Here is a 12,454-nt window from a genome sequence, read left to right on the forward strand (position 1 = left end):
TATTTTGCTACACTAGCGAGAACTGAATTCTTGAATGCAAAACAAAGACAAGTAAATAAAGAGGTTAATACGTGTGTAAGAACCTAACAGCTGTCATTGACAGTATTTTCTGGAGGCAGTTTGGAGTTTACTATTATTTTTTAATATATGCTCTAGATAAAGGTGAAATAAATAATTGTGAGGAGGAGAGTAGAAGCTGGAGGGAAAAAAAGGTGTCTTTTACCTATTGCCATTTCTGACTGCTCAGTAAAGAAACCTACAGAACCCTCCTGTCCCAAGAGCAGCATGAAGGCGCCACCCTCTGGGCTGGCCGAGACCAGCCACCAGCAGCAGCCACACCACCCACCACGGAGGGACAGATGAAAGACCGCAAGAGCTTGGTTTGGCTGGCCTTAAACTACTTTAATCTTTTCTAGTACAGAGATACACATGCTTTGCAAGTCATATTAGCCTTCAAATGTCCTTTTACAGGTCAGAAACACACGACAAATGCGCATTTGCATTTCACAGCAGCATATTGCCCTTTGAGACCTGATCGCACCCATTTCTAAAAAGAAGTTAAACCGCTGAATCTGTTTGCAGTTTGCAAATCAATCTCCAAGTGCAGCAGCTTTGCCACCCATAAGCATTTCTTACGGAATCACCCTGACACACTTTGCTGTTCCAACTCGTAACACAACCATTTTCAAGAGGATTCGGATCAGTTACTGTTCTTTTCTCCTCTCTTGAGATTGATTCCAAGTTCTCGGCCTACACACAAATTAACTGTAAATATATACATGACACCATCATAAGCAGCACAGTCAAGGAAGGTCTGACAAACGCAAGGCTTGGGGACTGTTGGGATGCAATTCCTCTGCTATTCTTCTGCCTGGCCCAGGTTAAAGAATGATTCAGCTAACTTTGACCCAGTCCTGTAACCTATTGCCTACGGTAACATTTCAAAACCTAAGGCATCAGTACAATGCATGAAGATCTCATGTAAGACGCAGGAAAAGGTAGGGATGACTGAAGACAAGTCAGGAGGCACAGTAATTCCCACTTTCCCTTTCACCTATCTTTTTAATCTGTAAGAAAGCTCCAGAGCCCGTGTAAGAGACTGATTCTTTTTGCTGCCTTAAATAATTTATTTTCAAATGCTGAGGATACAGCAAAGGCAACAATCCTTCACTGCTTTATCTCACTCTCACAAGCAGCCTGGCTGTGTTTGCTGCCCAGAGAGGTCATATGGCAATCCTACCGGTGGGGGAGCAAGGGCAGAACAGTACCCTTGAAGGAGCACACTCAAAACTTTCCAGAACTTTCCTAGAAGCAGCACTGTGCAGGCCCAAAGACTATAAATAATACTCTGCAGAAGGGTTCATTTGCACACCTGCCATCCTGGAGGAAGACACTGGCATTGGACCCCTGGGGTGGTGAACCTTTGCTATTTTTTTCTTTTCTTTCCTCTTCATTTTCTTCCTTCTTTTTTCTTCTTCCATGTTGTTCTTACCATGGGTTTGACAACCCAACACTTTTCCTATTCCCAAGACTTCTGCTTGTGAGAATAAATTTCTTTTATATCAACTGCTGGTATCCTTTTCACCTTAATTGAGCTGGGTGCAGTCCCTAAATTTTCACTGGGACCCACAGCCCACCACAGGCATCTCAGGCTGGGCCACAACAGCCTGCAATACAACAAATTACAAAAGGCGTTTCTCTTCTCCAAACACTTGCTATTACTAAAAATGAATCTCTTGTTACAGAAGATTGTTCTTTTGAGTTTTATTTGTTTATGGTAACATAAAGTACATGTTTCTACTTAGGTGTTTTAATGCAACAAGGAAATCCATTACCTCATTAAGCTTCAGCAAGGTGATCTATACTTTTCTGTGCAATGGAAAAGATTATTTAAAGTGTCTCCCTTTGTTGCACAACAGTTTAAAGCTTCAAAACCCTAAGTAAGTACTTTTCATGGAATTAAACAAGCAGACACTTTGCTTGATTATGAAATGTTTTGTTGGATGAGCTAAGTGTTTTCTGCAGTAGAGTAACTCATTTGTAAGCCACAGGCACTACTACAAGAGCAGTATCAGAGTAGAAGTGGTGACATTTTAGTAGTTTGTGCAAGAATTCCACTCTACTTTTTGCAAGCTGCATATCTTGAAGATACATTCTCCCAGTTGATCACATTCCAGATGGCTTTCAAATAATCAGGTCGAACATTTTTATACTGAAGATAATAAGCATGTTCCCATACATCAATTCCTAGCAAAGGAATGAGACCTATTAAAAAACAAAAAAAAGGACAATAAATTTTGTACATCTATGAAAATACACTTTACATGTAAAGTCTTATATTGCATCCCCAAGTTGTAACCAATTTCTGAGCCTTTATGTGCAGGAAGACAAAGAGCTCTCCAACACACAGGTGTGCACTGCAACACTTTACAAAACTGCTGGCTCTCTACGCACACATCTTTTGCAGAAACTGAAAGACCTGATTAAGATAAACACCTATGAATATTCTAGAATTGCTCTGAAGACATGACTGAAACCAGGTAAGAGTAATTTTTTAAAAGATTTACATCTTTTGCATAATTGTGCAAGCATTATCATTGAAGGTTACATCATGAAGGAGTCTCTTGCTATGGCAGTTTGCTTCCAATATTTTAATCACAAATTATTCATTAAGTGTTTAATTACTTTCCTTGCCTTTGTGCTAAAATATCCTTCTCATTGAATTTTTAATGGGAAGGTTTCAGGGGGAGGAATTAAATTTACCCACATTATGCCGTATGTCTCTATACTAATATTATTCCTTTTTTCTTTCCCTATCAATGAGTGATACATAGGCTACTGACAATACATGAAATTCCTTGCAATTCCAAATGGATTCTACAGAACATGTTTTAAAGATCTGCAACAGGATTTGGACAACCAAATACTGCAAGAAGGATTCTCCTTGGCCACAAGCTCTTCCCTCTGTGGAGGGTGTCCAGCCTGCCACCATCACTATCATTATCTCTCTAAGCAAGTAAAAATATCTTCAAAAGAGATCATGGCCAGTTTTATGCTGCTTGCCTAGCTGTAAGATTTATCCCTATCCAAGGCTTATTTAATTGACACCCTCTTTATCAATATTAAGGAAGCAGATTATAAGCCTTCCATTTTAAACCCAGCCTACATAGTAACAAGAGTTACGATGTGCACTTTCCCTTCTGCTGTTGTCTGGCCTACACTGGCAGTTCTGTGAGTAGTCCCTCTGCCAGAGAAAAAAACCTAAAGGCAAAGAGTCTTGATCTTTCTTGATGCAAGAAGCTGCTCCATTTACTCAAAAATAACGCAAAGGGACCTAAGCTAAAACTATCGTTTAAGAGAGCACTTTCACAATATGGCCTATCTATTTCCCCTTTGACTAGACAAACTTTAAACCCCACTGCTCTTCACAGTTTAAATCCTGCTTTACAAATGCTGTTTTAAAAATTTCAACTGTTTTTCACTTTTGCTAGTAGTGATACTCAGTTTTCTTGCCCTGTTTATCCAGCAATTTCTTCTCAGCATTTGTCCACAAACCCCATTTTACATCTCACATACTTGCCTATGAAATCTACAAAGACAGAGGGAGAGGGGAAGAAATCTGACCTGTTGTTCCTTGCAAAGGGTCTTGATTTGCACAAGCTGCTATTTGTAAGCGCCCATGCTCTTTGTTATAGCCAAGCCACCCCCAGCCTGATCCTTGAACACCAACTGATACAGCTGTCAGCTTCTCCTTGAAGTTTGCGAAGGAACCAAAGTCACGTTTGATGGCTTCCATCAGTTCTCCTTTAAAGAAAGCACAGAAAGATCACAGGTCAGGTATTTAACACTTTCACTTTCCAAATATCATTTGGAAATATAAGGAAAGAGGAGCAAAAGTGTATTTAGGCTTTGTGGGAAGGAAGTGTCTAGACAATCAGAGTAGCTGCATCATTAACAGTTCTATCCCAACCTGCTTAAGGGTGCAAGGAAGACATTAGTGCAGTAGTCAAACAAGCTGTCCTCAAAGATACAGTCACGGTGCTATTAACAGGACATTCAGAAGTTTACATTCTTGTCTAGAAGGAAAGGGAACACCACAAATGTGGACTAGGACAGAAGGTGAAGATTTAATTTGGGTATCCAAAAGGACAACGCTAATTGGCTGTCATTTCTTAATACACAGAAATATTTGGACATCTTTGATACCAATATAATGAACCTAAACATAGTAAGAGGTATTTAACCACTTCCCTCAGATTTTAGATTTACATCTGCTTCTACAGTGGGGCAGTCTATTTGATGTGGATAAGTAGGCTCTACGATTACACTCCTTCCGTATTATACATTTAAGATAACCTGTGCTGGGACAAAGGGAATAGAAAGTAGAATCATTTAGTGTAACAACACACTGTCAAACTACTGCCTTTCCCCTACACCCTAGCACATTTGTGGTTTTCACATATTTGTTTGCTCAAAACCTGAAAGTATCTATGTACCTTTCCAATTAGCCTTCTAATTAGCATATGTAAGGATACTTCTATAAATACTCCAGCGCAATGCTGGAGAATTCTTCATGCCTTCCACCTTCAGACAGATGGTTTTGAAAATCCCTTGGTGATAACTGCAAGTGCATCTGAAGACAGGCTTTAGCAGGCTTCCTACAAAAGCCTTGCACCATTAGGTTGAAACTGAAAAACGGTATTTTATGCCCACTGACTTCCACAGAACTCTCACAGAAATTGGGAAACAAAAATCAAGCCTTTAAAGCATCTTTTCTGACAATGTCACCTAAAAAAAAGGACTATCAGAAATGGACTGATATCAGAACTGTTTGTTGAAATTTCAGCTTCGAATCTTCAAAACATCATGTTCTAGTCTTAACTAGATCAGCTTCAGACCATCTTTGTACTTCCAGAATCAAAGTACAGAATCAAAAGTCACAAGCAGATGTCAACTACGAATGCTGAACTAGAGTACAAAGCACCAGGAACCCACCAATTTACAGACAGGCATATAAACCTCACTCAAAACCCCTCAAGTTTATCACAAAGGCTTTTAAGAGATCTGTATTACAGGGCCTCTACCTTTAATTGCAGATAACCTGTAGATGATCACTACTGTGTCCTCCCAGAAGGGATTTCTTTAGGCTTTAACAGCTAAACTATCCCTATTTCAAACTGGAACATGAATCCAGCCACTAGTTTGGGTAGTCTGCAGCACAATTCTTTCTGTCTGTGAATTAAGTACATATAGGGCAACTTAAATAGCATAGCTCTGGAAAACTATTTTCTCATAGGAAGATGGAAAAGACAATACACAGCAATAGCCAAGTATTTGGCAGCATATGGAATTAGATTTAGAAATTAAAAACACTTAGCACAGAGATAGCTTTTTCTGTTCTTGGCTTGCATCCAAAAAACATCAAATTCCTCAGGACTGTGATCAGTGCCGTACAGACAAAGTAACTGAAAAATCAAGATCCTTTAGATTCTTTTAAAGAGAGAAAATGTATCAGTTCTACTGAGCCATTAAAATTGATGCAATAAACCATCATAACAAGCACTAACCTTTAGGCTCTCCTCCTCCATTAGGAGAAAGGTTTGTCCAGAAGATGGTGTGATTGATATGACCCCCACCATTGAACTTCAGTGCAGGCTGAAGTGACACCTGAGCTGTAACGTCACCTAAGGATTCAGGAGATAAAAATACCTGGATAAATAAAAACATCATTATCATCACAGTAGTCACTAAGTCACCACTAAGCCTCCATCGATCTCCAAAATCTTTCAAGACTTAGTAGTCTATAACATGTCTACAGGAACGATAAGGTTTGTGACTGTTACCCATATTTTAGGTATGCCATAAACTACATTAAAGATTTCTTTATCTGTGACCTTCTCCTATCTTGTAATGATATGTGATCTGCCAATATAGCAACTATCAGGCAAAACACACTACACGTATAAGATCTACTGTCGTTCTACAGCAGAACAAAGGAACTAGTAAAGACAGAACATTTTAAGGACCCAGCATTTGTAAACTGCTCAGAATTACCACTGCAAGACAAGAACACTGTTCACTCATTAGCTCCCTGGTTTGCAAACCAAGCATATTTAAATTTCTTAAACAATTTACAGGGCAAACAGTTTGCGCTTCAGAAAAAGCAGAAACAAAGAGTAAGCACATACATAAACAAAATGTTCTTCTCCGTCCTATTTTTTATTTTGGTTTAGGTTTCTTGGAATGAGGTATTGCAGGAAGAGATAGTGACCTAGATCATTTTACTGCGTATTATGGAACCTTGCATCTGAAAAAAGATCAGACAGCCCTGTATATCCCCCCTTTCCACAAAATGTTGTATTCCTTAAAGAAGTGACTGATGCCTTATGCCTCTAAATGATGTTGCACCACTTCAGTGCAAAGATTTTCAATGCTATTTTGGCTTTTAAAAGAACTGAAACGTTTCAAAGGTTTTTGAAGCTTCTTCCACCGCTACAATACATTCTCTATTAAGAAATCAGTACAGGCAGCTGTTTCCTCTACTTACTTTCAGAATTGAGTGGTAACAAGTCTTCCTTTACCAATAAACAACCCATCTTAACACAGACATGAAAGCAAGCCACAAAACAGCAGCACACCTATTACTAAGATTTTAATACAGGATTCCAGATTCTCAGCATCTCTTCATACCTTTCAGAAACTACAACAGTTACTAATGAAATATTTGGATGGAGTTGTTCCAATATAACTCACCAGTTAGCCAAAAATACAGAATTCAATGCTTTGCTGAAATAAATTACAGCAGGACTCAATCACACATCCAAGGCTTTTGGGGGTTTGCTGAAAAAGACACTATTACAGTAAAGAGTTTCTTTAAGATGCAGAAACTAAATAGTTTTCTATAAACTTTTCTTAGGAATAATTTTGTCCCTACACCAATTCACTTTCACATGCAATATGTTTGAGAGGGAGGAGGTGTTTGTGGCTTGTTTTGTTTTGTTTTAAATTCAGAAAAATATTTAAGGTAAAAAAACAGCCTATGACTAACACATGATCTCTGCATCTCCAGTCCTAATAACACACAGAACAACGAAACCATACAGGTACAGGACAGGAACAAAGCATTCAACACAGATAGCGCAAACACTGTTTATTGAATTCAAGCATCAAATAATGGATGAGACATCTCTTGCATCCAGTGAAATGGCAATCTTTGGGACACTTTCCTTGAATTTTGCATACCTTAACAACACTTCTAAGGTAACCCAAAGCAAACAACATATCACAAGCCAGAAACAAAAAAATAACCCAGGATGTGTTTAATGTCTTTATCACTGTCTATTCCACTATTTGTTAGAGGAATCTACTGCCCAGGACCACTAGGAACCAGAAACGGCACCTGACCATTGCCCTTAAAACACAGTATATAAGGAGCTGCCAGATTAAAAAAGCTGAACTTTGCACTGGAAAACAATGAAAAAGAAGCAACTTGGCCTTTCATTACAGCACAAGTACCTTGGAATGTATAAGTATACAGAGACCCTGGCTTTTGTTACAGCTTATCACGCTCCTCAACATACCCACAGATGACAATTCAGTAAACCATAACAGGCAGCTTAGAGGTGCCCAAGAGACCAGCAGTCAGTTTCTCCCTCTACCAAGAGTCATTGGTTTCCTTGTAAAAGCAGATAAGCAAAGCACCACAGCTTGCATGATTGTCATAAAGGAGCAGAGGAAACTCTGGGAGGCACCAGTTTTCACTAAACCTAAATCTCAAGCTTATAACCTTCAATTAGCAAATTCTGCACATTTTCATCAACCAGGCATCAGAACCAGTTCATGCTGAAACGAAGTCCTGTGCTGCACCCCATTACAGAAATGCATACTCGTTTTCAAATGAGCCAACAACAAAAGCCAACAGGCCTCAACTCAGGACAGCTTTTATTTGAGCTTTCTAAGCAGGTATAGATAGATAAATAAGATGTTAAAGATCATCTGAAGAGAATACTTTACTTCCAATCGCTGAACAAAAGCCATTGACAAGGTCGTTACTCAATGCTGAACTGAAGCACAGAAAGATTTTTTTATCATTCTCAGTTTTTAAGTATGGAAAAAGAATAATTCTGAGAGAATGAGGTGGTAGCATCGAAGCTAACTATGACAGGTTACTACTAATAGCATTTCATTCTATTAAAAAAAAAAAAAGGAAAGCCTGAATTATATAATCCAAAACTTTAATTATATAATTCAAAACTTTTAAAGGAAACTTTCCCCTGAACGAAGGGCTATCCGCTTTTTCTTCTCCATCATCTACGTCAACTAGCTTCTGTCTCATCTGTTCACTGTGGATATACAGACCTTTTGACAGTGCCTCCTTGTATTTCTCCTCTGCAACATTCAGGTTGTTCACGTAGGTAGCGTGATGCTTGCTGTGGTGCAGCTGCATGATCTCTGCATTAATGTGAGGTTCCAGAGCACCATAGTCATAAGGCAAGTCAGGAAGAGTGTGCTTTTGCCTAGAGGCCAAGCACCCCAATGGTGCTATCAACTTGACAGCACTCCTAGAAGAGAAAAAATGTAATGTGGTAGTCATATTCGGTACTTGGGCTTTACGCAGATTGAAACCATTACTGTTATATCAGCTGCTTGAAGCAAACAGGGTATTAATCTTAGATGAAGAAGTCAAATTTCCATTTTTCAACAGCTCAAAGCAAACACATTCTGTAGCTAAACTGCAAAGATTAATTCATATGAGGGTTACACACAAAAGGCTTTGCAACGCAGAGCTTGTCAAACAGAGCCGCCCGAGTCACTGAGAAGGCCCAAGTCACTGAGAAGATTCACGTGCCCTCCCACACAGGCAAGGCAACGGTGGGCTTAGGAATGGAATGCCAGCAGTTACATGCTGACATTCAAAGCTTCACCTAATCTTTATTGACCAAAACTAGAGGCTAAGATGTCCGTGAAGTGTCCTTCCCTCACTATGTGCAAAGTCCCTGTACTGAGAAATAAAAAGGCTGAAAACCCCAGTCACTGGATAGTCAAGGCTGAGCCTCTCCAGCACTAATGCCAACACACGTGCTTGCCTGTCCCTGAGGTGGGGACTGGAAAACCACAAAGTGCGCAACAGCAGGGCAGCCGCAATGCCCGGCGCAGAAACCACACAGGTTCTGGTCACCCTTCCGCACTTCAGTACCTCGCACTTGGTATGAGACGCAACAGCAGCCACAAGGACAGGAGACCCACCGGGCCGAGAGGAAGGGCAGCTCCCCAGGCACTTTTTAGGTCCCGCTGGTGACCTTGGCATAAAATGGGTTCAAACCAAGAGCAAATCTCGCGGGCCCCGCAGGCCCTAGCTGGCAAAGCTGAGCAGAGCCGGCAGTGCCACGCCAGGTGCTAAAACCCCCGGGGCCAGGGGCAAGGGCACTGACACTGAAAAAGCAGCAAACAAACTCTGTAAGACCTGTTTTGGAGTTTTAGAAAGCGAGTATCCTTTATCAGAGCTAGGCAACACGAGGGAGAGACCTCCATCAATGATGTTCAGCCAGACAAGAGCTGGGACAGGATAGATTTCCCACTTAGATGCATACGGATAAATTCTCCCAGAAATCTCATGTGTTTGCTATTACTTTCTAAGGTCTAATTTTAATGTTATTATGAACTCCATAAGAGTAAAATCTCTTGCTAACTTGGAGTGGGCTCCAAGCTGGCTCCAGCCTTGTGTTTGAGATGGGGAGAGGCTGCAGACAGAGGGGATCCCAGAGGACATATCTGTTCAGCACAGATCACACTGCACACAAGACGTTATCATTCTCCAAAGAATGAACAGTGTCTGGAAAAAAAACACTGCCTGAAAGAAAACATGCTATCAGAGGGACTTTCTGTCTGACTTCCAAAAAACACAATTACTTCGATGAAACTTTACTTCAGCTTATATCAAGAATATCCCATTTTTTGTAAAAGTAATTAATTTTTGTATCAAAGCTCTTGCTGGTTTGGAGCTTTGGAGCCAGCTCTGCCTGACCTTGGCTTTAAGATAGGAAAGGCTGCAGACAGAGGGGATCAGAGGACACATCTGCTCAGCACAGCTCACACCGCACACCAGGCGTTATCGTCTCCGAATAACGAACAGTGCCTGGAAAAACGCCGTTTGACCCCTGCTGTCAGAGGGACATTTTGCCCGACCGCCTGCCACAGAACACAATTACTCAGACGAAACCTAACTCTGCTTTAGCTTAAACCAAAACCATTCCGCTTTCTGTAATAAAAACCGCTTCCCGTGTCCGCACAGCGCCGCCCCTCCCCCCACCCCCGGCATGGCCGGAGGCGCTGAGGGGGGCGACCCCACCGCCACCCCCGTGTCCGCTCCCACCCGGGCTCGCGCCTCAGGGCTCGCTGCACGCGCCTGCTGCCCGCCCTCCCCTTCCCGCCCCGCGGCTCTCACCGGCGCGCGGCGGCAAAGCGGCACAACATGGCGGCGGCCCGGCTGTACCCGCGGCGCGATGGCGGCTGCGCCCGCCCGCGACACCGCCCCCTCCCCCGACACACGCTCGAATCTTCAAGGGCGGGCGGCAACGGCGCTGAGCGTTAGCGTGTCATAGGGATCATAGGGTGACCTATTTGGAAAGGACCCACGAGGATCGTAGAATCATAGAATGGTTTGAGTTGGAAGGATGCTGACAGCCCATCCAGTTCCAACCCCCCTGCCGTGGGCAGGGACACCTCCCACTGCATCAGGTTGCTCAGAACCTCATCCAGCCTGGCCTTGAACACCTCCAGGGATGGGGCAGCCACAGCTTCCCTGGGCAGCCTGTGCCAGTGCCTCACCATGAAGAAATTGCTCCTTATGTCTAGTCTAAATCTGCCCCTCTCCAGTTTATGCCCATTGAACTATCAGACGGTCGAGTCCAGGTCCTGCCCCTGCACAGGGCAGCCCAAGGTTCACAGCCCGTGTCTGAGGGCATTGTACAAATGCTTCCCGAGTATGGTCAGGCTTGGTGCTGTGACTGCTTCCCCGCGGAGCTGTTCCAGTGCTCCACCGACCTTTGAGTGAAGAGCCTGTCCCTAATATCCAATATAAACGTCCCATGGCACATCTTCATGCCCTTGCCTTGGGTCTTATCATCGGTCACCAGAAAGAAGAGCTCAGCGCCCGCTCCTCCTCCTCCCTCACGAGGAAGCTGCAGACTGAGATGAGGTCTCCCCTCAGCCTCCTCTCCTCCACGCTGACTGCCACCCAAGGCAAGCGACGAGTCCTAGAGGAGTTTCTTCCAAGCAGGAAAATGCCTGCGAGCAGCTTGCTGCCTATGCAGGCACCACCAAGGACACAGCAGCACAGGGCAGCAGGAGTAAACGCTAGGGAAGTGCCTGGCAAAGAGATGTTTCTGCCAGCTTACTGACAGGACAAGCAATGCTTACAAATACCTGTTCAGCTATTTTATCTACAACTTATTTTTTATTTTCTTTGTTCTTTTATGTTATTTTCCTTTTTGTGCACCTCTTGTTTCCCCAGCTTCTGTTTTTTTGGTAGCAATTCAAGGGCCTTTAGTGCTGACAAGTCCTTTCACGCTAGTACCTTAACCCCCTGGGCAAAAATGATGGGCATGGTGAGTGTGAGCGAGCTCAAAGACTCGTCAAAAACTGGTTCTCCAGAAAGGCCAGTGGGGAGAACTCTTCCTCAATGAGGAAGCACTCTGCAGACAAAAAGAACATTCGGTAAAACTCCAACTGTATGGAAATAATCTCTGCTACCACAAAACACTCCATCTTTCGGGCTTTGTCTTCTTAAACAAACACGTCTGTTCTGGTATCTTACAGAGCCCACATTTATCGGGCTATAAAATCGAGATAGAAAAATTCAGTAGGGGTGAGGTCTGTACAATCTTCTTGAAAATTAAGCACCAGATCTTGGAAACTGCTGGGAAATCCACCTGGAGACAGAGACAGGGAATTTCCACCTACTGCACAGCACAGTAATGTGCGTCCATCCTCGCACTTCTTGAAGGGCCCTACAAAACCACACTGACCCTCACCTATCCACCAGCAGTACTCTGGAAGTCTGAGCAATGAAAAGAACTGTTTTATTAATAGAGACAGTAAAAGTGAACTGTCCAAAATCAACAGGTTTGGAAACAAGGTTTTCCCTTGAATGCTGTAACATGTACAGCAAGATTTAGGCAGTATCTAATAGTAAAGAAGAACATGTTGTATTTATTGGTTATCAATAAGATGTCATCTTACGTTAAAAAGAACTAACAACATTCAGAATTATTAGATGACTTCATATAGGCATTGACAGCCAGGCAAGAACATGAATATGCATTTTAGCATTCCTCTATTTATTATTATACTGCAAATCACTAAAGCTTTACAGTAAGTGTTCCAAGAGTCAACTATGACACATTTTGTTTTCAACTGGTGCAGCAACTGGGTTGCTTTCATTTTGAAAATAAAA

The 12,454-nt window shown here is 42.2% G+C and overlaps 1 protein-coding gene across 1 annotated transcript; it reads right to left on the bottom strand.

Annotated features, from left to right (window-relative positions):
- Positions 1 to 1,749: 1,749 nt before the first annotated feature.
- On the bottom strand, positions 1,750 to 10,592 carry SOD2 (superoxide dismutase 2). The gene is made up of 5 exons (XM_054063652.1): positions 10,445 to 10,592; positions 8,359 to 8,561; positions 5,568 to 5,684; positions 3,625 to 3,804; positions 1,750 to 2,265 (listed from the first exon to the last, which is right to left on the bottom strand). The coding sequence occupies exons 1-5, from the start codon at positions 10,471 to 10,473 to the stop codon at positions 2,120 to 2,122; spliced, it is 675 nt and encodes a 224-aa protein (XP_053919627.1). The 5' UTR covers positions 10,474 to 10,592; the 3' UTR covers positions 1,750 to 2,119.
- Positions 10,593 to 12,454: the final 1,862 nt, after the last annotated feature.

This window comes from Cuculus canorus, chromosome 3, assembly GCF_017976375.1.
Source record: "Cuculus canorus isolate bCucCan1 chromosome 3, bCucCan1.pri, whole genome shotgun sequence".
Classification (NCBI taxonomy): Eukaryota; Metazoa; Chordata; class Aves; order Cuculiformes; family Cuculidae; genus Cuculus; species Cuculus canorus.